At 38.0% G+C, this 27,205-nt stretch overlaps 1 protein-coding gene across 1 annotated transcript in view; it reads left to right on the top strand.

Moving 5' to 3' along the window:
* Positions 1–1,106: 1,106 nt before the first annotated feature.
* The window catches only part of COPB1 (COPI coat complex subunit beta 1), a 41,342-nt gene continuing 15,243 nt past the window's right edge, over positions 1,107–27,205 (top strand). The window contains exons 1-14 of the mRNA XM_044258885.1: positions 1,107–1,201; positions 1,948–2,097; positions 6,991–7,220; positions 7,628–7,797; positions 9,954–10,068; positions 11,141–11,233; positions 14,146–14,283; positions 16,471–16,590; positions 19,194–19,301; positions 19,386–19,532; positions 20,555–20,700; positions 21,898–21,994; positions 22,901–23,061; positions 24,118–24,238. Coding sequence (XP_044114820.1) covers positions 2,007–2,097; positions 6,991–7,220; positions 7,628–7,797; positions 9,954–10,068; positions 11,141–11,233; positions 14,146–14,283; positions 16,471–16,590; positions 19,194–19,301; positions 19,386–19,532; positions 20,555–20,700; positions 21,898–21,994; positions 22,901–23,061; positions 24,118–24,238 — 1,737 coding nt within the window. The 5' untranslated portion in view covers positions 1,107–1,201; positions 1,948–2,006. The remainder of the gene's footprint in view (positions 1,202–1,947; positions 2,098–6,990; positions 7,221–7,627; positions 7,798–9,953; positions 10,069–11,140; positions 11,234–14,145; positions 14,284–16,470; positions 16,591–19,193; positions 19,302–19,385; positions 19,533–20,554; positions 20,701–21,897; positions 21,995–22,900; positions 23,062–24,117; positions 24,239–27,205) is intronic.

Genomic DNA, 27,205 nt, shown 5'->3' with positions numbered 1-27,205 from the left:
GGTGCCCCATGGTCACATGAATCCAAACATGGTAAAATTGCCTAGAACTAAATGCAGAAGTGACTGTATGTAAAACTGGTGAACCTGAATGAGGAGTAAATTATATCAATGTCAATGTCTTGCATTTGATATTGAACTGTACACAAAATGTTAGTTTTCTCCCTAGTTGGGAGAAACTAGGGGAAGAGTATATGGGATCTCTGTATCTGTAATTATTTCAAGATAAAAAGTTTTGTTTTTTTTTAATCAGTACATAGGATTTGAAGAACATTCTTAGAACATGATGTGAACTAATGGCCTTTGTGATATATTTTGGGTGTGCAAAGAATTTATACTTTGCTTGATGGTTCTAAAAAGAAGAAATCTCAACTAGCTGGATTCTAGATAAGTGAGACAGTATTTTTTTCTATGTTCCTAATGAAGTATGTACCTGTTAAGGGTGAGTTCTGTCAGATGTCTTTTATTCACAGTGTTTTGTTCAAGGCTTCAAAAAAAAATTTTTTTTAAATAACAATTGGCCAGAAAAGTTTTTGAGGGGGAGGTCTGTGTGGGGGCATATGGAACCTCAAGAACAATTCCAAAGGTGCTATGGCTATTAGTAGCTGCAACAACTGGGTTTTTGGAGAAAGGTAAAAATCTTTTTAAAATAGTGACGTCAATCTCCCTTTTTGCAAATAAATGTATGTATGTATGTATGTAAATTTCTTGGATGCTCAGAAAGGATCTTGAAAGGGACCATTCCGAAATAAAGTGCCAGTGTCCCAGCAACCCCAGCCTAACTGCAGAAGCAGAAACCGAGATTCCTGGAGAGGTTAAGAACTGAAATGGATCTTCATAAAATCGAGTCTCATTTACTAGAAGAACTGAAGTGATTCCCCCAAATAGTAATTAGTTACAGTCCCTGTTTATTAGTGGGTGAGTTAGAAAAGGAATTTAAGCTTTTTAAGCTTTCCCAGATGCCCCTGCCACCTAAAACTGCCACGGACTGGAAGGAAGAAACTTGAGCATACTTGCAGGGCGCAGGCGCAGGACGGAGAAGACTTGGCCTCTCTGAGTTGCCGTAGGGGCTAGGTGGCTTGGCCTCGTCACCCCACCCCCTTCCACGTCAGCCGAGGACTGTGCGGAGCAGCGGCTGCTGCTGCGGGTTGGAGGCACAGTCGACGGTCCCACCGTTGCCCTAGCTGCCGCCCCTTGGAGCCAGGTAGCGGGCCCAAAGCCCCCAATCCCGGAGGCGTGCTGGGCTGGGCTGGGCTGGCCCGGAGGAGCCAGCTCTCCGGCGGGAAGATGCGGAAGAGGAGCGACTAGGCCGCTCGCGTCCGGGCCTGGCGAAGTAGAACGGGGGGCTGGGAAGCTCTGGGCCGAACGCCCCTTCCCGGTCTTGCGTACTGGCCAGGAGTCTGAGCCCTCCTAGGGCCCAGGGGTTCACGATTCCGGGCCGGGGCTGCTTTGCTGGAGGGACAGAAGGGGATGGGGGTGCAGCGCACTGATTGACCGACCGATACACAGTCGGGTCCACCCATGAACAAGAAAATGTTGTAAGGTTTTTAGCTGAGTTTTCGTGCACAGGGTCTCTTATTTGAGCAGTTCAGATTGTGTGTTATGTTTAAAAATCATTGTTCTGTTACACGGTTGGGCGGGACTGGGGGACTGTCACTGTATTGTGGGCCTTAATGTGCAGTACAGCATTCTCAAGCCCTAGGCGGGGTTGTGGGGTGGGAGACAATATCCTAAGACCGAGGCAGACAAGCGTGTCATTTATCATATTAGGCATTGTTTTTATGGGACACAGTATGAATTGACCCTACCCTTCTAGTACTTTAAAACTCAGCCAGACTGAATGAACTTTAGACAGTAAAGATCATGATAGTTACTGGTTGTGTGTGTGTGTGGTTTTTTGGTGTGTGTGTGTGTGTGTTTACTTGTAATGATATCATTCTATTTTTCTAGATATTCTGGCATCTATCATCCTTAAATCTTGTATCGAGGTTTGATTATATCTGGAGACCATGACGGCTGCCGAGAACGTGTGCTATACGTTAATTAACGTGCCCATGGATTCAGAACCACCATCTGAAATTAGCTTAAAAAATGATCTAGGTAAACTCTGATGATATTTTGAAAATTAAATGGAGAAAAAATGAAAATAAAAGGCTCATTTCCATTACAGGTTTCTTTGTAATTAGAAATACTTAATTTTTGTCTAAATACTTTTTTCTAGAATCTCTTAAGTAGAACTTTGATTTTTTTTTTAAGATTTTATTTATTTCTTTGATAGAGGGCACAAGTAGGCAGAGTGGCAGGAAGTGGGAGAGGGAGAAGCAGGCTCCCAGCTTAGCAGGGAGCCCAATGTGAGGATCCATCCCACATTGTGGTCATGATCTGAGCTGAAGGCAGATGCCCAACAGACTGAGCTACCCAGGCACCCCAGAACTTGGGTCTTAATAAAAATTAAAACCTGGGGCGCTTGGGTGGTTGGTCAGTTAACTGCTAACTAAGGTCATGATCCCAGGGTCCTGGGATTGAGCCAGGGTCCTGGGATTGAGCCCTACTTCAGACTCCCTGCTCAGTTAGGCATCGGCTGCTCCTTCTGAAACCTCTGCTCTGCTCCTGCTTTCTCTCTCTGGCTGTCTCTCTCAAAGAAATAAAATCTAGAAAAAGAAAACTTGTTACATTTAGACTTGCAGTGTTGGTTTTTGGAAATAAAACAACATCTCAGCTTAGTAAAGCTAAAGAAATATAGTAATTTAGTTGTTAGATATTCCTCACAATAACATAATGGCTTGTATAGTTTAATATATTGTGCTTAAGTGTAGCTGACAGTTCTTTGCAGGTAACAGGTTGAGAATGTTATTTGAATGTTTCAGTTCCTTTGTGTACTTAACTTCTTATTACTTAGCTTGTAAAACCAAAATAACTTTGTTCTTTGGGTTTGCCACCTATTGAACTTGGAATATGCACGTGTTTTCTGGAAAGTTTTAAGCTTTTTGGGCATTTGAGGTTTATAAAGGTTTAAGTTTTTTTAAAGCATTTATTACAAAAAGAAAACAAGTATATTTCTGGATTTTAAAAGTGTATACTCGGTAAACTTTTTGTGAGTGATTCTGTGAAAAACATTTTTTCCAAAGTAAGGCACATTCCAAAATAATGATTCTTGTTTCATTGAACTGCTAAAAATAAGTTTTACATAAATGGTAACTACTGTTTAAAACAAAGAAGAGTGAAAATTATGCTTCAGGTCTTTAAAGTATCCTTTTAGAAGGTAGTTTGCCATTTGAAAGGAGACAGTATTTTACTTGCCTATTCCCACGTCTTAATCAGCAATAATAGAATTATCTCCGATTTTAGCTTCTTAATAACTCGGTTTCTATTGCGATCCACTTTTAGAGAAGGAAAAAGAGACCCTCCTTTATGTCACTTAAACCTATAGCCCTGTATACCAAAGCCACAGATAGTTCTTTTTGTGTGTGTGTATGTGTTTATGTTTGATAGTAGAATGAAATGCACATTAATGAATAAACTTGATTACTGTTTCTTTCTTATAATTTAAAAGTTTTCAGGACACTTGGCTGTCTCAGTGGGCAGAGCATGTACTCTTTTTTTTAAGGATTTTTATTTATTTATTTGACAGAGAGACATCACAAGTAGGCAGAGAGGCAGGCAGAGAAAGAGGGGGAAGCAGGCTCCCTGCTGAACACAGAGCCCAATGTGGGGCTCCATCCCAGGACCCTGAAATCATGACCTGAGCCAAAGGCAGAGGCTTTAACCCACTGAGCCACCCAGGCACCCCCAGAGCATGTACTCTTGATCCCAGTAGGAGTTACTTGGTAGATTTTGGCGAATTGAATTAATATTTGAAATTTTCCATATTTTTATTTATTTATTTATTTATTTTAAAGATTTATTTATTTATTTATTTGACAGACAGAGATTACAAGTAGGCAGAGAGTCAGGCAGAGAGAGAGGGGGAAGCAAGCTCCCAGTGCGATGCGGGGCTCGATCCCAGGACCCTGGGATCGTCACCTTAGCTGAAGGCAGAGGCTTTAACCCACTGAGCCACCCAGATGCCCCTTCCATATTTTTAGTAGTGTTCATGGAAGAAAAGAAGTTCTGAAAATTTTGAAGATGTAGGAAAAAAGCATCCTTCACCTCAGTTTGAATTGTTGGAATAGAAATTAGGGCTAAGATGGCATGAATTATAAATGGTACAGATTTTTTACAAGTTTTCTGTGTAACTTCTAAAACTTTTTAACATGTAGTTACAAATGGAGCTTTATCCTGCTAAATTCTTAAGATTTGCTAATTTGGGAAAAGTAGTCAAAAACTGGAACAGAAGAAGATATTGGCATTATAATGACACAATTTTATGCCTTTTGGACTTTGTGTCCTTTATGCTATCAAACAGATTAGAAAGAAAAGACTTTTTTTTTTTTTTTTAAATATTCAGAAAGGGAGCTCAGGACAAAGATAAGAAAACCTGTTGAGGCTCGGCAAATACAACTTTAGCCACTTAAAACTTTGCCAGTCTGTCTTATTACATAGTTATTGCTATCGGCTGCTGTCACCTTTCCTGATGCTTTGTAATTGTTTGCACAGGTTAATAGTTCATCATTTTACAGTTTTTAAAAAAATTTTATATATGTATGGGACGCCTGGGTGGCTCAGTTGGTTGAGCAGCTGCCTTCGGCTCAGGTCATGATCCCAGCGTCCTGGGATCGAGTCCCACATCGGGCTCCTTGCTCAGCAGGGAGCCTGCTTCTCCCTCTGCCTCTGCCTGCCATTCTGTCTGCCTGTGCTCGCTCTCTCCCCCTCTCTTCTCTCTCTGATAAATAAATAAAATTAAAAAAAATTTATATATGTATTTGAGATAGAGTGAGCTCACATGGCCAGGGGGAGGCCTGGGGGTGGGTTAGAAGCAGGCTCCCAGTGGAGCAAGGATCCAGATGCAGAAATTGATCCCAGGACTCTGGGATGTTGACCTGAGTTAAAGGTAGACATTTAACCAACTGAGCCACCCGGACACCCCCAATTGTTTTGTTTCGTTTTGTTTTGTTTTTTAAAGATTTTATTTATTTATTTGATGGGCAGAGATCACAAGTAGGCAGAGAGATAGGCAGAAGCGGGTTCCCTGCTGAGCAGAGAGCCCCATGCGGGGCTCGATCCTAGGACACTGGGATCATGACTTGAGCTGAAGGCAATGGCTTTAACCCACTGAGCCACCCAGGTGCCCCCACCCCCAGTTGTTTCTTGATTTGATATGGCAATACCAATTTTTTTTCATATGTGGCAGGAGATAGAATACTCTGAAGCAAGGAGAGATGCACGAGAAGGTGGTGTGTTGTGTTTTTTATTTTTATTTTTTTTAAGATTTTTAAAAAATTTATTTGGCAGAGAGAGAGTGTACACAAGCAGGGGGAGCTGCTGGCAGAGGTAGAGGGAGAAGCAGGCTCCCCGCTGTGCAGGTCACTGATGCAGGACTCAATCCCAGGACCCTGGGATCATGACCTGAGCCGAAGGCAGACACTTAACTGACTAAGCCACCCAGGCACCCCGAAGGTGGTATGTTTTAAACAAAGATGGTGACCCTTGTGGAATAAATTTGGCAAGAACACTTAACTGTGTTCTCAGTTGAACACAAATTGAGAACCTGAGAATGTTCTCTTATTCTGCAATATGTAAAAATATCATACCAAGCTAGTAATAGATATGTAGCCTTGGGGGCTAGAAAGGAATTTTGATTTACCCACTATAATTATTCCAAAGCTTAAATCCTTTCTGTAACTCTCTAAGTTGGGCATTCACAGTCTCTTGTCTCTTTGGCAACAACAAGGAGCTCTTCATTTGATAGCCACTTAGCTCTAATTGTTGGAAATGTATTCCTAGTTCTTTTTCTCGTGATAACTCTAAGATTATTAAAAACTTTGTCATCCCTCTGTGTCCTCCCCTCTCCTAGATACTTATTTCTGTGATCTAAGCAGCTGTAGTGGTGTGCGTGCCTCTTACATTCCTGCCTTTGATTCCAGTGATAGTGATGAAATTATGGATTGTGTTGCTTGAAATAGTTTATAGTATAAATTGCTTTAAGCTAAGTAATAATAAACTAGTACTTTAAATATGTCATCCTTAATTCTAAATAATGGCTACTCATCTAGTACATTTTAATTTTCTTCTAGTTTTTAGGTGATTTCCTAAAAAAGATTCTGAAGTTTTGTAGTCTGTTCCAATTTTAGTTTATGTGCTGCCCAAGTGAACATTGCAGTTTTATAGCCTGTAGAAATACGGGATTTTGGATTTACTGTATTAGTTCCCAGCTTTTTTTCTTTTTTGACATTTTTTTAAAAGATTTTATTTATTTATTTGTCAGAGAGAGAGAGAGAGCATAAGTAGGCAGAGTGTCAGGCAGAGGCAGAGAGGGAAGCAGGTTCCCCGCTGAGCAAGGAGCCCGATGCAGGACTTGATCCCAGGACCCTGGGATCATGACCTGAGCTGACCAACTGAGCCACCCAGGCCTCCCCTCAGCCTTTTTGAGTTTGAAGATCTAATGTTAAAAAGCCACTGATCTTCCCCATTTTCCCCTCATGATAGTGGTTGTAACTTCCACTGACTAAAAGCTATGTTGAATTCAGAAACACTTATTCTAACAACCTCTATTTACACTGTGAAAACTAGCTACGTATGTATTTGAGACATGCATCATTTGGTATACCTACAGATTCATGGCTTCTGCATTGACTCCATGGGTTAGGGACCAGAGATCTAATCCAGTGCCTTCATGTTCTGTGTAAAGTATCATAAGGTTCAGAGATAAATGACTTGTGTAAAGTCATTCAGCTTGTTTATGGTAGAACTAGGTGGGGTACCCTTGTCACTTTCTTCACTGTCTTTATTACAATTACTACTGATAAAGTGAGAAAATGTTTTACTTTGTGAATTATAAAATAACCTGAGGACTTTTCTTTGAAATGATTGTGCCTTTTTTTTTTTTTTAATCAGAAAAAGGAGATGTGAAGTCAAAGACTGAAGCTTTAAAGAAAGTAATCATTATGATTCTTAATGGTGAAAAGCTTCCTGGACTTTTGATGACCATCATTCGTTTTGTGCTACCTCTTCAGGATCATACCATCAAAAAATTACTTTTGGTATTTTGGGAAATTGTTCCTAAAACAACTCCAGATGGGAGACTTTTACATGAAATGATCCTTGTATGTGATGCATACAGAAAGGTAAACCAAACCATGGTTATTTCTGAATATTGCTTTGATTTTAATTGTAAAATTGGTGGAATGGGATTTGTTTTAATTTTTAAAATGAAATCTTGGATAAGATCTAAGTTATCAATAATTGGAACTGAAGTTGTGAAAAGCTATTGTAAAAAGTTTTATTGTTACTTTTTTGGGACATATTTTTCCATGCATTTTTATGTTACTTGTAAAAAAAAAAACAGTAACTCATAGAATATGAGACATTGATGTAATAAGTAAAAATTGACAGGAATCTGAAGGAAATTGTCTGATAATGTAGATCTTTTTCCACAAACCTACTTTGTTTTTTTCATAAGAAATTTTGCACTTCACTGTGTGGTGTTTTGTAAAATGCTGGAACTCAACATTTCATATTTAAATTTTATCAGGATCTTCAGCATCCTAATGAATTTATTCGAGGATCCACTCTTCGTTTTCTTTGCAAATTGAAAGAAGCAGAATTGCTAGAACCTTTAATGCCAGCTATCCGTGCTTGTTTGGAGCACCGACACAGCTATGTTAGAAGAAATGCTGTTTTGGCCATCTATACAATCTATAGGTAAATAAAGGTACTTCTGTGTCTTAGTTTTGTGAAGATTGTTTACTCTTTTAAACTAGAGCTTCCACAGCAGTTCCTTGCAGATTGTATGTAGCTTGCGATAATGTTTTGTTTGGCCTGAACAATTTTTTTTTTCTTATTATCATTATGTTGTCAACATTGAAAAGATCTGGCAACCCCGGGTCCTAGTTTCTGCATGACAGTATGCTGAAATTAACAGTAGCTCTCTTTAAATAAGTTGTACACTTTCCAGTTTACAGTGCCTGTCATTCTCAATTGTAGTACTTAAGCCCACTTAATTAGTTAACTTGCTTAGCCCTGTAGCTTTTGAGTTTTGGCCCTGTTTTTGAATTCTCATTATGTGGAATGTGGGTCTTTTAACCCTTAGAAGCCTTGAGGGAACTTTTTTTTTAAATTATTTTTATTAACAATGTATTATTTGCCCCACAGGTACAGGTCTGTGAATCATCAGGACTCACAGCACTCACCATAGCACACACCCTCCCCATTGTCCCTAACCCAACCACCCAGCCCTGCCCTCCCACCCCCAGCAACCCTCGGTTTGTTTTGTAAGATTAATAAGAGTCTCTTATTGTTTGTCTCCCTCCGGATCCCATCTTGTTTCATTTTTTCCTTCCCTACCCCTAACAACCCTCCGCCCTGCCTCTCAAAATCCTCATATCAGAGAGATCATACGATAATTGTCTTTCTCTGATTGACTTATTTCGTTCAGTGTAATACCCTCTAGTTCCAACCACGTCATTGCAAATGGCAAGATTTCATTTCTTTTGATGGCTGCATAGTATTCCATTGTATATATATACCACATCTTCTTTATCCATTCATCTGTGGATAGACATCTAGGTTCTTTCCATAGTTTGGCTATTGTGTACATTGTTGCTATAAACATTCGGGTGCACATGCCCCTTTGGATCACTACATTTGTATCTTTAGGGTAAATACCCAGTAGTGTGATTGCTGGGTCATAGGGTAGCTCCATTTTTAACATTTTGAGGAACGTCCATGCTGTTTTCCAGAGTGGCTGCACCACCTTGCATTCCTACCAACAATGTAGGAGGGTTCAAGGAGGGAACTTTTTAATTAGAAAGGTTGCAGTTCTTAACTGATTCCTGTTCTTGGAAAACTGAAGATTTTGGACTTTAAAAATGATAAAGAGAACCAGTTAGATAAGGCTAGAATGCTTGGCTTTTATAATCACTGGTGTCAATCTATTTAGACGTAGGATGTAACTTTTACAAATATCTTTGTACTATAAGAGTTGATTGTTCTGTTTCACAGTTCTCTTATTGTTATATTAGATTTTGTTATCTGTCGGGGAAGTGGTATTCTGGTTAATAATGTAGAGTTCTTTGAAAGTTACCATACAGACTACACAAATTTCAGAACTTAAACTAGACTGCATACACAAAAATTATGACATTTATTAAGCAACAGGAAGTTTGAACACTGTATATGATGATATTAAGGAATTTTTACATTTTTTAAGGCATGAGAATGGTATTATGATTTGTTTTAAAAAGAAAGAATCCTCAATTATAATATGCTGATATATTTATAGAAGAGGTGGTGAGTGGTCTGGGATTTGCTTCAAAATAATATGGGGGGAAAAGTGGGCAGGGGTATAGGTGAAACAGAATTGGCCATGAGTTAATAATTGTTGAAGTCAGGTGACAGTTTTTAAGCTGGGGTTCATTAATCTGTATGTTACAAATACTTAAAAATCTCCTGAATAGGAAATAAGTTAGCAAGTAAGTGAGTGAATATAATGCATAATTAATACAATTAAAAGGACTATTTTTATTCTTGATAATTCTTTTTTTTTTTTAAGATTGTATTTATTTATCTGACAGAGAGAACGAGACATTAAAAGAGGGAATACAAGCAGAGGGAATGGGAGAGGGAGAAGCAGGCTTCCCCCTGAGCAGGGAGCCCAATGCGATGATGTGGGGCTCCATCCCTGGACCCTGGGATTGTGACCTGAGCTGTGACCTGAGCTGAAGGCAGATGCTTAATGCTCACTTTGATAATAAATGAAGATGTAAGCTTATAAAGATTAATTTTATAGGTGTCCAGGGAGTTACTAAAATAACAAATAGGTTTTTATTAAATATGAATATTACCTGTTTTATTTTAAGGAATTTTGAACATCTTATTCCTGATGCTCCTGAACTGATACATGATTTTCTGGTGAATGAGAAGGATGCAAGTTGCAAAAGGAATGCATTTATGATGCTAATTCATGCAGATCAGGTGATGAACTTTCTAAAGTACTTTTAGGACTGTATTCAAATGAGAATTAAAAGTATTTACATAGACCTAATCTTAAGTTTTTAATCAGTGATTTTGTTTATAGAACAACTGTGTATTTTGTTTTTTTTTTAGATTTTTGAACTTAATTTATATAAAATAGTATTTTCTTAATCTTTCTCCAGATAACTGCTTAAGTATATACTTAATATTTTAAACTTAATATGCACTTAATATTTTAAGCATATATAATAATAGCCACTTGGTGGTTTTTCCAGAATGAAATTATTATGGCCGTATTTTGTAGCACTCTGTTTTGGGGTTTAAACCAGTTTTTCCTTATGTTGGTATAGACTTAAAATTGTTTAATAGAGAAAAGTAGTAGCTTTATATAGGGTTCACCCTGAGCCATGTCTGTGAAAGAAGCGTTGTCTTCGTTGTATGTGAGTATCCTTTCTAGGCTCTTCAAATTTCCTAAGTTGGTGTCAACTCTACATCTGCCTCTGCTGGTGCTTTAAGTGTATGGATCAGCAGTGACTGCGTACTTTGGTGGCATCTAATCTTGGAAGTTTTGCTGCCCAGTATTCTCAAAATGTGGGAAATAATATGCATGAAGACTGAAAAATATAGAATCTGTCCATTTCTCTGAAATCTAGATGCTGTCATTTTATCTTTGTGAACAAGATTATTAGAAAGCTGCTTGTTTGGGCCAGGATATTTTGTCCTCTTCTACAGTTGTTTTTATTGACCTATATATTTGGTATTGTGCTCTTTATCTACATGGGGGGCATAATTAGAAAAAGTTCAATAGTGCTCGCTTCGGCAGCACATATACTAAAATTAGAAAAAATTCAATAAAATTTCCTGATACTTTTGCTGTGGAGATATTGTTGAGGTCATAGTTTTCTATGTCAGTATTCAGTATATAAGCATCATTGAGATTTTTCTTTAAATCTTAGAAGCAGGAATAACCATGATCCTAAACAGCTGGTTTGTTTTGATTGCAGGGGTACTCTGTCTGAGTCCTTTTATTGAATCGAGGTGGAATTTGATCAATATATTTTTATTTTGTTAGGATCGAGCTTTGGATTACCTAAGTACTTGCATTGATCAAGTTCAAACATTTGGAGACATTCTTCAATTGGTGATTGTTGAACTCATTTATAAGGTAAGACTAAAATGGGTAAAATACTCTTTAAGAGTTTAAGACAATGTTAATTGTCTTTTTCTGTAATGTTGCTTAATTCTATGATAATGTTTTAATAGCAGAAATATTTATTTTTTAAAAGATTTTATTAATTTTTTTGACAGAAAGAGACACAGTGAGAGAGGGAACACAAGCAGGAGGAATGGGAGGAGAAGAAGCAGGCTTCTTGCTGAGCAGGGAGCCAGATGTGGGCCAATCCCAGGGCCCTGGGATCATGACCTGAGCTGAAGGCAGACTCTTTTTTTTTTTTTTTTTAATTTTTTAAAGATTTTATTTATTTATTTGACAGACAGAGATCACAAGTAGGCAGAGAAGCAGGCAGAGAGAGAGGAAGGGAAGCAGGCCCCCTGCTGAGCAGAGAGCCTGATGTGGGACTCGATCCCAGAACCTTGAGATCATAACCCAAGCCGAAGGCAGCGGCCCAACCCACCGAGCCACCCAGGCTCCCTGAAGACAGACTCTTAATGACTGAGCCACCCAGGTGCCCCCAGAAATATTTTATTTTTTTTTAATTAATTTTTTTTTTTTAAAGATTTTATTTATTTACTTGACAGACAGAGATCACAAGTAGGCAGAGAGAGAGGAGGAAGCAGGCAGGCTCCCTGCTGAGCAGAGAGCCCGATGTGGGGCTCGATCCCAGGACCCTGGGATTATGACCTGAGCCGAAAGCAGAGGCTTAACCCACTGAGCCACCCAGGCGCGCCCCCCCCCCCAGAAATATTTTAAAACATAGTCTATGAAAGCCTTTTTTTCCCTTTGGTTTTTTTTTTTTTTTCCTTTCCTTTGGTTTATTATGTTTTTTAAGCACTTCCAATTTTTATAAACCTCCTTAAAGAATTCTGTTAAAAACTCATGGCTTGACCCAATTCAGCAGCAGAGAAGTCATGCACTGTTCAATAACTGAGTAGGTTATGAATCAGGCTTTGGAAAAAAATTCAAAATCTTTTCTTGAGTACACACCAGACTACTTTGGAAATGTTATAAACAAATGAGAAAAGCTTTAAATACTTTCTATGTTGATGTGTGTAAAAGAAAATAGAGAGACTTTAAATATGTCAGTATGACATTGTCAGCCATTGACCAATAGGAAGTCTAAAACTAGGTGAGATTGGGGTGTTTTTTTTTTTTTTAAGATTTTATTTATTTGACAGAGAGAAATCACAAGTAGGCAGAGAGGCAGGCAGAGAGAGAGAGGGGAGGAAGCAGGCTTCCCATGGAGCAGAGATCCCGACGCGGGGCTCGATCCCAGGACCCTGGGATCATGACCCGAGCCGAAGGCAGAGGCTTTAACCCACTGAGCCACCCAGGCGCCCCGAGATTGGGGTTTTTAAATGAAGTGGTTTTTTGGCAACATTTAAATTTGATACATTCTTTGAAAGAATTGATTGCATCTTAATGTTCTGATGAAAGGTAAATAACCTCCTGTTTTGGTATTGATAACATTGGAAGCCAACAAAAATATATAACAGGAATGACTTTACTAAATAGGGTAATATTGACAAAGTACCCGCAGCAGACACTGCTGATTACAGCTGTCTTTGATTCTGAAAGGAAAAGGGCCCCTTTCAACACAAGGAGCCAGTCATTTGGATTTGGCATTTAAGATGAAACCAGATCTGCGAATGTATGGTTCCTTTTAATTCATCGTGTGGTTTAGAGATGCTGCTGGGGCTCTCCAAAGTAGGGATTCTTTGCTATTCAGAAACTTCTTTGTCTAGCAGGGTCCACGTTACAGTAAGGGGAAATAGCTTTTTTTTTTAAGATTTTATTTATTGGGCGCCTGGGTGGCTCAGTGGGTTGAGCCGCTGCCTTCGGCTCAGGTCATGATCTCAGGGTACTGGGATTGAGTCCCGCATCGGGCTCTCTGCTCAGCAGGGGGTCTGCTTCCCTTCCTCTCTCTCTGCTTGCCTTTCTGTCTACTGTGATCTCTCTCTGTCAAATAAATAAATAAAATCTTTAAAAAAAAAAAAAAAAGATTTTATTTATTTATTTGACAGACAGAGATCACAAGTAGGCAGAGAGGCAGGCAGAGAGAGGGGAAGCAGGCTCTCCACTGAGCAGGGAGCCTGACGCAGGGCTCGATCCCAGGACTCTGAGACCATGACCTGAGCTGAAGGCAGAGGCTCAACCCACTGAGCCACCCAGGCGCCCCAAGAGGAAACAACTTTTGAGTCATGCCTGAATAAGAGATTTGACTGTATATGTTAGAGGAAAATCTGATGTAAAAACCAACTTCAGAAAAGAAAGAATAAGGAATATTTGCTTCATAGGTAAAGATATTAAAATACATTTAGGATCGCATAGAGAATTCTAGTTGTCTCCACAGTATGGAATATCATTCCAAATAAATAAGTAGTAGTACTTGAGAAAGGGGTTATCTTTCTTGCTTTGAGAACAGGTATTTTCCTTTTATCAGGTATTGAGGTTGATATCCATCATGTTTCCCTTTTTGACCTGACATCCAGAATAAAATTTTAGGACCGAATTTAATATACTATCACAGTACCCATATTAATGCACTTGGTCATTGATTTTATTACTTTACATTTTCTTGTTATATTTCACTTGTGTATAGTATGCATATCTTTTATTATAAACTATTGGAAATTTTTTGTGAATGAGAATATTAATTGTGATTGAATAAATGAATGAATGAGTAGCTGTAACAGTTGTCTGAAGTAAAACCTATTTCTTCCTGAAATTACTAGTCATAGTGTCTTATCTCCTATTGGCTGATATCTTCAGATACACTTATTATTCTTTGCTTTCAAATTAAGAAAACTAGCATCTAAGCTGACATCTATTTAAAAAAAGATCTGTTTGAAAGCAAGTGTCCCTGGAGTCCATTGAAACCTAAATATTTTCTTCTCCAGGTCTGTCATGCTAATCCATCAGAAAGGGCTCGTTTCATTCGCTGCATCTATAACTTGTTGCAGTCATCTAGCCCAGCTGTAAAATACGAAGCTGCCGGAACATTAGTGACACTCTCCAGTGCACCCACCGCAATCAAGGTACTGCTTATTTCTTTTGGTGCCCATTAGATGATAGATATGCTGTCTTAGCACTTAAGATTTATTTATTTTTTTATTATTTTGTTCTCTATTTAAAAAGATTTATTTATTCACTTGAGAGAGAGGGAGAGAGAATGCAGGGGAGGAGAGAGGCAGAGAGAGAGAGAATCTCAAGCAGACCCTGCGGGAAGTGTGCTGTTCAAGGCAGGGCTTAATCCCAAGACCCCAAGATCACGACCTGAGCGGAAACCAGAAGTCAGACACATAAAAAGACACATTAAGTGTCATTTAAGACACATTTAAGTAAAGATACATTAAACCCCAGTGCTTAATGACTTAGTGGCATTGCAATTTACCCTGTGATTACATGGCATTACCTGGCACAGAAATAACAGTTTATAAATATTGTGAAATTATTGGATTCCTTACATAGTCCAATCTTTCTTCTTTCTTGCTTTTATACATATATGTGGGGGAGAAAGACAGAGAATACTAATATTTCTAGTTTCTGGAGAATGATACTGGTATTTTAAGATCTCTCCCCATGCAATAAGTATGTTAAAACCTAGATCTGGGAAAATGAATTTCGGACCCTACATGATGGATATTAAAAAAAGTTTACAGTGCCTATTTTCAATAATGGAATGTTAGCTTTCTCTTTAATATATTGTATCAAGACTGCATGAGGAACCCTTAATATAGTCAGAGAATGAATAGTTCTTTAAAGTCAGTTTGCATAAATAGGAGACTTGATTGCTTTACCTGCCAGTACTTAGAAAAAATTGTTTAACTTTTTATTTTGAAATAAATTTAGGCTTACAAAACAACAAAAGAGCAAAAGGTGTAAAAATGGGACAGACTTCTCATTATCCTTCACCAGCTTCCCATAATGTTTGTGTCTTCATAGCAATTGTGTAATTGTCAAAATTAAGGAATTACCACTGGAACAAATATTGTTAACTAAACTATAAATGTTACTTGAATTCCACCGATTTTATCACTAATCTCCTTTTTTTGTACCAGGATTCAGTCGAGGATTCCCACATTTTATGTTTCGTTGACATGTGTTAGTTTCCTCCTATCTGTGCCACTTTCTCAAGCCTTTTCTTGTTTTTCATGACCATAACACTTTGGAAGAATACTAGGGCAGTTTGTTTGTAAAATGTCCCTCAATTTGAGTTTGTCTAATGTTTTCTGGCAGATAGACTGAGGTTATGCATTTTGGGGAAGCATACTATGGAAATGATGAGATGAGCCTTTCTCAGAGTAATATATCATGGAGTGTACATGATGTTGGAATACTGTCAGTGATGTTAACCTTGATCAGTGGGTTAAGGTGATGCCTGCCAGATTTCTCCACTGTTGAGTTATGATTTTTCCTTTTGTAATCAGTAAATAACGTAGTAAGGTACTTTGAAACTGCAAATATCTTATTTCTCCTCAAACTTATACCAACTAATTTTAGTATTTCTGTACAGCAATTATTGATGTGTTATTCTAATAATGACTTTCTATTTCTCTCATTATACATTTATTAACTGGAGTCCTGTAAGAAGAGCTGTCCCTTTACCACCCGCCCTTCTTTCATTCTTCATATCAGTATGCAGTCAAATGCTCTACCACTGAGCTATACCCCTGCAGTATGGCTGTTTTATTCTGCATATTATAATCATTATCGTTATTTGTTTCATTTATCATACTGTTCCAGCTTTGGCTGTTGGGAGCTCTTTCAGGTTTGCTCCTTTGTCTAATGCTTTTACTGAGTCAGGGTCAGACTTTGTGGTCCTGATTTTTCTGTACCATAATGCAGAAAATTTAGACTTTGCACCTAAACTCAAAGATACTCAATAGCTATATTTTGGGGGATACTCTGTCTGCTTTTTTCTGTCTTGTTCCTTAGCTTCAACCCTTAATTTTTGACTGTTAGTATTTCTGTCTATAGCCACCCCTTTTCATTCTTTCAACTTGTGATTCTTCTTAACTTTTTTAAACTTGAAAATAATGAGATTTATTAGAATTTAGGGAACAGAGGGACACATTCCTTTGGGGAAAATGCATAAACTTTTAGTGCAGGAGTAGTTAATGTATTTTGGCTTCTTTGCAAGCTTTTTCTTTTTCTTCTTATTTTCAGGGTCTGTGCTTAAGGTGGATTAATATGTTCCTAAAATGTTTCTTTTTTTTATATAGGCTGCTGCTCAGTGTTACATTGATTTAATTATTAAGGAGAGTGACAACAATGTAAAACTCATAGTTCTGGATCGATTGATAGAATTAAAAGAGCATCCTGCCCATGAACGAGTACTACAGGTAACTGTTATCTAAAAGAGAGAAATCCTAGATAAAATCTTTCTCAAATTGAGGTAACATTCAAGCCTTGCTATCTTGGTTAACTTAAATTCTTGGAGACTGGGTAGTTTAAATTTTGGTCAGCTACGGTGTACTCTTGAATCAGCATAGCCTTTTAGAGAATTTGCCATGAAAAATATATATATATATTTTTTTAAGATTTTATTTATTTATTTGACAGACAGAGATCACAAGTAGGCAGAGAGGCAGGCAGAGAGAGAGAGGGAAGCAGGCTCCCTGCTGAGCAGAGATCCCCATGTGGGGCTCAATCCCAGGACCCTGGGATTAAGACCTGAGCCGAAGGCAGAGGCTTTAATCCACTGAGCCACCCAGGCGCCCCATGAAAAATATTTCTAACATGAATTAATATGTTATATCTTTTCTATTTGTACTGCATTTGGTATTCTTAACAATAGAGATATATTCACTTTAATTTGAATATAATTTACAGTTTGTGAAAAATAAGCCAACTGAGAATAAAAGATAAGTCTATGGAATTATCAGCATACCTATTTAATCTGTGAGAATAATGATTGTTACAAAAATAAAGGCTCATGATAGCTAAATTCAATGTTACTCTGGATCAGAGCAGCAACAAAAAATTTGCTATACAGGACATTATTGGGACAGTTGGAGAAATGAGAATTATAGACTGTATATTATGTAATATTGTTACCAGTGTCCTCTGAATATAATAATTGTGATTATAGGAGACTTTATTCTTATTCTTGGGAGGTATACACTAAATCATTTAGGTGTTAGGAGAGTGGAATAAAGCATATATGGCAGGGACACCTGGGTTGCTCAGTTGGTTAAGCGTCTGCCTTCGGCTCGGGTCATGATCCCAGAGTCCTGGGATTTAGTCCTGAATCCGGCTCCTTGCTCAGCGGGGAGCCTGCTTCTCCCTCTCTCTGCTTGTGTTTTTTCTCTCTGTCTGTCTCTGACAAATAAATAAATAAATAAATGAAATCTTTTTAAAAAAATTCTATATGGCAAAATATTAACAACTGGTGAGTGTAAGTGAAAGTGATATAGAAATTGATTTTTAGAAGTTTTTTTTTGAAGACTTTATTTATTTATTTGACAGATTGAGATTACAAGTAGGCAGAGAGGCAGGCAGAGAGAGAGAGAGAGAGAGGAGGAAGCAGGCTCCCTGCTAAGCAGAAAGCCCGATGTGGCTCAATCCCAGGACTCCAGGACCATGACCCTAGCTGAAGGTAGAGGGTTTAACCCACTGAGCCACCCAGGCACCCCGGTTTTTAGAACTTTTTATCAGTGAAATTTTTTTAAAATAAAATTTTAAGTAAAATCACTTATAAATTAGTTTTGCTGTATTTTAAGATCTTTATCTGCCATAGTGTTTTTTAAAAATATGTTCCAGTAAAACATTACATTTTCCTGCGGAGTGAAAATAACATCTCACTTAACGAAATTAATAGTTTATTTTTTTTTTATTTTTTATTCTTTTTAAGATTTGTATTTATTTATTTGACAGACAGAGACCACAAGTAGACAGAGAGGCAGGCAGAGAGAGAGGAGGAAGTAGGCTCCCCACTGAGCAGAGAGCCCAACATGGGTCTCTATCCCAGGACCCTGAGATCATGAACTGAGCTAAAGGCAGAGGCTTTAACCCACTGAGCCACCCAGGCGCCCCATCTTTTTTTTTTTAAAGATTTAATTTATTTATTTGACAGAGATCACAAGTAGGCAGAGAGGCAGGCAGAGAGAGAGGAGGAAGCAGGCTCCCCACGGAGCAGAGAGCCCAATGTGGGGCTCGATCCCAGGACCCTGGGATCATGACCTGAGCCGAAGGCAGAGGCTTTAACCCACTAAGCCACCCAGGCGCCCCTAGTTTCTTTCTTTCTTTTTTTTTTTTTTTAAAGATTTTATTTATTTGAGAGAGAGAGAGCATGAGAGAAGTCAGCGGGAGACGCAGACTCCCTGCCAAGCAGGGAGCCTGATGTGGGACTCGGTCCTGGGACTCCATGATCATGACCTGAGCCGAAGACAGTCACTCAACCAACTGAGCCACCCAGGCACCCCCAAATTAATAGTTTCTTAATATTATCCAGTACCAACTCCAAAGTCAGGTTTTCCCAAGTGTCCCTGAAATACCCCTTTGTTTGGTTTGTCCAGTCATGACCATATATCTTACCTGGCTATGACTTTGATGTTTCAATTGGAGCAGTAATTTTTTTTCATGACATGGGCTTGTTGAAGAGACCAGACCAGTTGTCCTGTAAGAGGCCACTCCTTGAAGATACATCTGATTACTTTTTGGTGGTGTCGTTTAGTTTGTTTCTCTAACTTCTGAATTTTCAATAAACTATGAGTTTGATCTAAAGCTTGATAGAGTCACAGTAAACATTTGCAGTTTGAATGCATTATATGTGATATATACTTCATACCGTGTTATATCAGGATACCCAAAATACCTGGTTTTTCCACTACCAGTGATTTTATTGATGAAGAATTAAGGTGGTGATGGTGAGAACCCTCCATTCTGTGGCTAAGATTTTTTTTCTCTTAATGTTGGTGTTAATTCTGGATTTGTTCTTTCTCAGGATCTGGTTATGGATATCCTGAGAGTACTGAGCACACCAGACTTAGAAGTACGCAAGAAAACTCTGCAGTTAGCACTGGATCTCGTCTCTTCTAGGAATGTTGAAGAGGTAAAACAAAACTCCGACAGCACTGTTGTAAGCTGTCAGGCCAAACATGGTATAATTCCCACTTATTTTTACTTTGTTCTCTAGTTGGTTATTGTTTTGAAGAAGGAAGTGATTAAAACAAATAATGTGTCTGAGCATGAAGATACTGACAAATACAGACAACTCCTTGTGAGAACATTGCACTCCTGTTCTGTCCGATTTCCAGATATGGCTGCAAATGTTATTCCTGTGGTATGTAATTCTGATGACCTTAATTTTGAAATTCTCTAAAGGAGTATAAAGTTTTAGTTATTTAGCAGTTAAACTGTCTAGTAGAATCACTAAATCTTGTGGTCAAAAGTGATTTTTCTGTTCACCCTTAAGTTCAGAAGAATAAAGAATCTGACTTCTTTCTCTTACTTCTTCATCAAAAAAGTAAACACACAAAAATATAATGACAGAAATACCTCCGCATGTTATTATAATTGATGTTTGTTACAGTTACCTATGGTAAAATTATGCTATGTATAGATATCATTCAGTAGCACAAACAAGTATTTCTTTAAAATAGTTTTACCTCTTTAAAGTTGAAGGATTTTTGTTATAAGAAAAATATATATATTTAGAATCATTGGCTTCTGCCACTGTCAGATAGATGAGATATGTTATTGTAATTTGAAATATTGTCTTTGAACCCCAGATTTTCTCTGAAATGATTTTACTTTTAGTTACAACTTAGAAGTATCCAATTAATTTATTTTGAGTTGCATATTTCCAGCTTTTGTTTTGTAGTGAGTTTTTATGTTGTAAACTTGGCTGCACAAAACCCAGAAAAGACATTGTGACCTCCTTTACACAGTAGTGCGTGTTTCTCAACTTGGATTTTATGTTTTAAAATTACTATATTCTTTGTAAAGTTGTTTAGTTCTTAAAACTTTGATAGTTTTCTTTCTGAAAACTGTATAACTTATGGGGTGCCTGGATGGCTCAGTCAGTTAGATATCTGACTCTTGATTTCAGCTCAGGTCATGATCTCAGGGTCCCAAGATTGAGTCCTATGTAGGACTCAGTGCTCAATGTAGGGTCTGCTTGAAATTCTTTCTCTCCCTCTTCCTCTGCCCTTCCCCTGACTTGTGTGCACATGTCCATCACTCTCTCTCAAATAAATAAATAAATCTTTTTAAAAAATTCTGTAAGGGCGCCCGGCTAGCTCAGTCGGTAGAGCATGAGACTCTTAAAAAATTCTTTATCTTGTTCTTTTTTTTCCCTTTCAGTTAATGGAATTTCTTAGTGACAATAATGAAGCAGCAGCTGCTGATGTCTTGGAGTTTGTTCGTGAAGCCATTCAGCGCTTTGATAACCTGAGAATGCTTATTGTTGAGAAGATGCTTGAAGTCTTTCATGCTATTAAATCTGTCAAGTAGGTTTAAAGTCTGTTTAAATGTAAGGTCAAGTAAGCAATTTACCAGTTTCTATCTTTAAAGGGTCAGTGGATTGAAAATGTAAGGGAGAAGAAATGAATCAAGATACTCACGTCAATATAAGTATCACAGTAGACATCCCCTTACCCCACCCTCAGTAAATCCATAATCTGTGCACAAAAATTTGCTTTTGTAAGTGTGATTTAGCTAGGTTTCTCTACCCTTATTTCCTCTAAAACATGGTGAATCATCAAGTGACTAAGGAACATATTTTTAAAGTTTATCACTTTTGGAATATCATTATTTATATGCCCCATTAGTATTTATTAAAATGAGAGATTGAAAATGCGGACTAAATCTGACATAATACATTTCCCTTAAATAGCCTTTGCTAATGAGAAATGATTGTTGCATCCAAATTTACTTCATTTAAAGCACCTGATGAATAGAGTATACTAGACTTGCATTATATTCATGTTGGATAGAAAAGAAAGGTCCACTGTAAAATTGTTTTTATGATATAATGTTTTGATATTTATGGAAGTGAGAAAGATTGCTTCCTTTGTGAGGAAAAAAAAAAACCATACCAAAGTTTTGCCTTTAATGGTTATCATCTCTCAGAACTTTAGTTTCTAAAATGTTCTCTTGAATAAATTTAATGATAATCTTAAGGAAAAGGTAACTGAAGACTTTATTCAGTTTAACACTCAACTAGAGAATTGTTGCTTTCTTTATGTTTTTGGAGTGTTTTAATTACTGATCCTTTGCACTCCTTCCTTATCCATGATTCTGTTGAGCATCTTGCCTTTTCTTTCCAGTGACTACAGATAAAAAGTGAATTCCTTTTATATCAAAGTTATGTATTTTTTATAATAGTAAATGATAAAAGTTACCTTAACTCTGTCCTAAATGGAGGATAACCCCTTTCTGGGAGATATTTTGTTATTTTTACTAATGAGTTTACCAATTTTAAGGTGTTCCTAATAATGTGAGAATACTTACTTTCCTTTTGAAGCTTATGATTTCTGGAGAGAATCAAACTTAATGTATTTGTTACCTTCCTTCTTAAAATTTCATGCGTAGTCCCTTGGAACTGCAGAATCTTGTTTTCTGCTTGAGCTTAAATTCACAGAGAAAGATCTCTCCTTTAAGATTTGTTAGCAATGTCAGTGTTTCAGAACTTGTTCTTCCCTTAGGATTTACCGAGGAGCATTATGGATCCTGGGAGAATACTGTAGTACCAAGGAAGACATTCAGAGTGTGATGACTGAGGTCCGCAGGTCCCTTGGGGAGGTATGTTTTACTTCAGTAAATGCTACTATATATGGTGATTTTTACTTTAGTAAATCTGACTTTTATGTGGTGGTTTGCTTTTGTATTTTTATTTAGTAGTGTTGGAGTTAAAAACACTAAAAAATGTGTTTTAGGGGCACCTGAGTGGCTCAGTAGGTTAAAGCCTCTGCCTTCGGCTCAGGTCATGATCCCAGGGTCCTGGGATCGAGCCCCACATCGGGCTCTCTGCTCAGCGCGGAGCCTGCTTCCCTTCCTCTCTCTCTGCCTGCCTCTCTGACTACTTGTGATCTCTGTCTGTCAAATAAAAAAAAAAAAAAAAAAAAATGTGTTTTAATTACCCAGATAAAGCTTAGAGGCTGTGGGGTATTAGGGGCATCCCTCTCCCTGCATGGATCCATAACACCTGTTCTATTGTCTGTCTTATTTACCCTTTCAGGTAAGATTCTATTTAAAGGAAAGACTTTTAAAACTCTGTGTTAGCCTGTGTATTCTGAAAGGAGAATGCGAGTATTACAAGAACCATGCTAATATTAGACTATTAATGTACTAAAACGGGCTGTGTTTCCTCATCCAAATAACCATATGGTAGAATAGGAAGAACAGTGTTTGTGAGGAGATCTGGGTTACAGTCTTGTTTCCACCATTAATTAACTCCAAAACCTTGGATATAAATTTCTTAGCGTGACTGGACTTGAGGTTTTTCACTTAGGAAGAAAAGGAAAAAAAGGAGTTTTACTTAGGAAAAAAAGAAAAATTTCTTTCCTTGGGAAGGAAAGAAGATTGAATGCAGAGTTGCAAAAATCCCATTGGGAGAATTGCCTTCTCCATAGAAATGATTGAATATTTAAATATGATTTTGCTTGCTATTGATATATTACTAGACTGATGTTTCCAATTGATTTTTAGATCCCAATTGTAGAGTCAGAAATAAAGAAAGAAGCTGGCGAATTAAAACCTGAAGAGGAAATAACTGTGGGGCCGGTTCAGAAGTTGGTAACTGAGATGGGCACCTATGCAACTCAGAGTGCACTTAGCAGTTCTCGACCCACAAAGAAAGAAGAAGAAAGGTAATCTGCAGCACCTGTGCCCTACTATCTATACTTTTTAAACTATTACTCCTGAGTATAGTACAGTCAAGTGATTTTTTTCCCTCTTATTTGCTTTTTGGAAATCTTTGGCATTTAAGATACTTGAAAGGAGGTTTAATTTCTCTCAGGAATTACATTGATGGTTTTACTCCTCTGCTTCCTAAAACTGTTTCCATTGAAATAACTATTCTATTTAAAATTATATTGCTCATACAGAAATTGCTAAGTGGAGCAGCACCTGGGTGGCTCAGTCACCTAAGCATTTGATTTTGCCTCAGGGTCCTGGGATCCAGCCCCACATCAGGCTCTCCACTCAGTGGGGAGTCTGCCTCTCTCTCTCTCCCTCTGTCCCTCTCCCTGCTTGTGCATGTGTTCTCTCTCTCAAATAAATAAATACAATCCTAAAAAGAAGATTTAAAGAAAATGCTAAGTGGAGGTAACTGTGAATTTTGTTGCCTGTGTTAGTGCTTGGGAAACATATTTTGAAGATTTTCCACCTAATTGATGGAATAAAATTTTAAATTTTTTTGCCTTATTTTGCTCTCCAGTATTATAATGAACATGATAAAAATAATGCCTACAATTTTAATCATTGCTTACTGTATGTTAGGCATTGTACTAAGTAGTTTGTCCCTTGTAATCTTTAGCAACTCCTAGAGATACAGTTTATTATTATCCCCATTTTACAGAAGAGGAATCTGAGGTTTAGGAAGGTTTGTAACTTACCCATAGGGACACAATAAATAGATAAGCCAGAATTTGAATGTAGCTCTTTGGCTCTAGTGCATAGACTTGAAATCATCTCTTTCCATATTGACTTGGCTCTAGTTCTTTTGAAGATAAGTTATAAAACCATGTATATTTTCCTTTTTCCACTATATTTTTCTTCTAAAAGCTAAAGAGGGAGCTAAGTGAGATCCTCTTCACTGAAGGGTAGCAGTGAGAGTGTTAAATAGGCTTATTTGAATCATTTTTGCAAAAGCTGTATGCTGCTTAAGAAATGATTGGATTTCATTTTCCTTGATTGCTTTGCAGACCTCCCCTGAGAGGCTTCCTTCTGGATGGAGATTTCTTTGTTGCTGCCTCCCTTGCCACAACTCTGACCAAGATTGCCTTGCGCTATGTAGCTTTGGTTCAGGAGAAGAAAAAGCAAAATGTAAGTTCATTTATCCTTCATTTACCCAGCAAATGTTGAGTGCCTACCATATGCATTGGACAGTGAAGGACCTAAAAGTGAATGCTGAAGTTCTTATCATTAAAGAGCTTATGGTAATGGGGGAAATGGACATAGTAATAGAATGTTATTGTAAAATTGACAAACTAATAACAATAATGTTACCTTGTGATTAGTCTAGTGGAAGAGATGTAAGGGCTTATGAAGTCAGTCATTTGCTTGCTAGGACCAGTCAAGGCCCAGAGAAGGAAAGACCTCTCTCTCAAGCATTTTCATCCAAAGAGTCATTGTCTGTTTTATCCCAGAAATGTCTCTTAAATGTGTTTTCATTTCTACAGTTTATGCCTTCATCATAGCTTCTGACCCATTCTGACTGTACACTCATTGAGAGTAATCCATTTCCATTTCCCCCAACCTTTTGTGCTGTGTTCTTGCCTTTTATTTCTGTGTGTCATGCTATCAGCCCTAACATGCATTGCTATTATTTTTGCTTTGAACAGTTAAGAATTATTTGTGTGTGTGTATTTATATACGTATATATGCATCATTTATTTTATTTTTATATTTTTTTACATTTCTTATTTATCTAGTATATGGCTGGGCTTGGGTATGAAGGGGGGCATAATTAGTTGTAAGAAGTCGAGAGGTGGGAATAGGACGAAGTTCAAGTACCTTTCTGGGTGACTTTTTTTGGCATTTTTTTTCTTTACAGTAAAATATACATAATGTAAAGTTTACCATTTTAACCATTTTTGAAAGTGCCACTCAGTGACATTAAGTATGTTCATATTGTTGCACAGCCATTACCACCATCCATCCTCAGAACTTCATTATCCCAAATTGAAACTATACCCAGTGAACAATAATCCTCTCATAGTCCTCCCGACCAGTCCCTGGCCACCACCATTCTGCCTTCTGCCTGTATGAATTTGCCTATTCTACATACCTCATATAAGTAGAATCATAAAAATTTGTCCTTCACAATTGGTTTATTTTGCTTAGCATAATGTTTTCAAAGTTGATCCATATATGGGGCGCCTGGTTGGCTCAGTGGGTTAAACCTATGTCTTCAGCTCAGGTCATGATCTCAGGGTCCCGGGATGGAGTCCCGCATTGGGTTCTCGGCTCAGCTGGGAGCCTACTTCCCCCCTCTATCTACTTGTGATCGCTCACTCTCTCTGTCAAATAAATAAAACTCTTTTTTAAAAAAAGATCATCCATATAGTAGCATGTGTCAGAATTTCTTTCCTTTTTAAGCTTGTATAATGTGCTGTTTTTGTTTACGTATTTATCTGTTGTAAATAGTCAATATTCTTTTTTTTTTTTTTTTTAATTTGACAGAGAAATCTCAAGTAGGCAGAGAGACAGGCAGAGAGAGAGGGGAAGCCGGCTCCCTGCTAAGCAGAGAGCCCAATGTGGGGCTTGATCCCAGGACCCTGAGATCATGACCTGAGCTGAAGGCAGAGTCTTGACCCACTGAGCCACCCAGGTGCCCCCGATAGTCAATATTCTTTTAAATATATATATATATATATATATTTATTTATTTTTATTTATTTTTTTAATGAGAAAACAGTCTTATACTTACCCACATATTTGCCATTTATGGGGCTTTTCATTTTCATTCTTTTGTGTAAATTCAGATTTCCAAGTGATTCTTTCTGCCTAAAGAACTTGATCATTCTTATAATTCATGTCTGTTCATAACGAATTCTTCAGCTTTCTTTATTTTATTTTATTTTTTTTTAAGATTTTATTTATTTATTTGACAGAGAGAAATCACAAGTAGAGAGGCAGGCAGAGAGAAAGAGGGAAGCAGGCTCCCTGCTGAGCAGAGAGCCTGATGCGGGACTCGATCCCAGGACTCCGAGATCATGACCTGAGCTGAAGGCAGCGGCCCAACCCACTGAGCCACCCAGGCGCCCCGAATTCTTCAGCTTTCATTTGTCTGAAAAAAATCTTCACTTTGCCTTCATTTAAAAAAATCTTGCTGTGGTAGAATTGTGAATGCGGAGGCACCTGGGTGGCTCAGTCGGTTGGGCGTCTGCCTTGGCTTCGGGTTGTGGTCTTGAGGTTATGGGATCAAGCCCCACATCAGGCTCTGGGCTCAGTAGGAAGCCTGCTTCTCCCTCTCCCACTCCCCCTGCTTGTGTTCCTGCTCTCACTGTCTCTCTCTCTCTGTCAAATGGATGGTAAAAATCTTAAAAAAAAGGAAAAGAAAAGAAAAAAGGAATTGTAAATGTGTTGGTTTTTTTTAAAGATTATATTTATTTATCTGACAGACAGAGATCACAAGTAGGCAGAAAGGCAGAGAGGGAAGCAGGCTCCCTGCTGAGCAGAGAGCCCAATGCGGGACTCGATCCCAGGACCCTGAGATCATGACCTGAGCTGAAGGCAGCAGCATAACCCACTGAGCCACCCAGATGCCTGGGAATGTGTTTAATTTTCGTTCATTTTTAAATTGTTAAAATAAGAAGTGATACATAAAAACTAAGAAGAAAAATCACTCATGGCAAGAGGATTGAAGTACTAATCTTTTTAATATTATAGTGGAGGGGCGCCTGGGTGACTCAGTTGGTTAAGCGGCTGCCTTCGGCTCAGGTCATGATCCCAGCATCCTGGGATCGAGTCCCACATTTGGCTCCTTGCTCGGCAGGGAGCCTGCCTCAGCCTCTGCCTCTGCCTGCCATTCTGTCTGCCTGTGCTTATTCTCTCTCCCTCTCTCTCTGACAAATAAATAAAATCTTTAAAAAAAAAATTATAGTGGAGATAGAAACATCAAAAGATAGAATTATATTACCAAATATGATAACAAAAATCCTTCCTTCTCCAGAAAGAGTTTAATACAGCTTTTCTCTGTGGAACAATGTTTTTCCCAGTATTGATCATTCTTTGTTTTATAGCACTGCAGCTTCACTTCACATTTTAGCAAACAGTCCCATGTTCTCT

The sequence above is a fragment of the Neovison vison genome, chromosome 7, assembly GCF_020171115.1.
Source record: "Neovison vison isolate M4711 chromosome 7, ASM_NN_V1, whole genome shotgun sequence".
Classification (NCBI taxonomy): domain Eukaryota; kingdom Metazoa; phylum Chordata; class Mammalia; order Carnivora; family Mustelidae; genus Neogale; species Neogale vison.
Note: the sequence above shows the minus strand (reverse complement) of the source record. Positions and strands in the feature narration are given on the sequence as shown.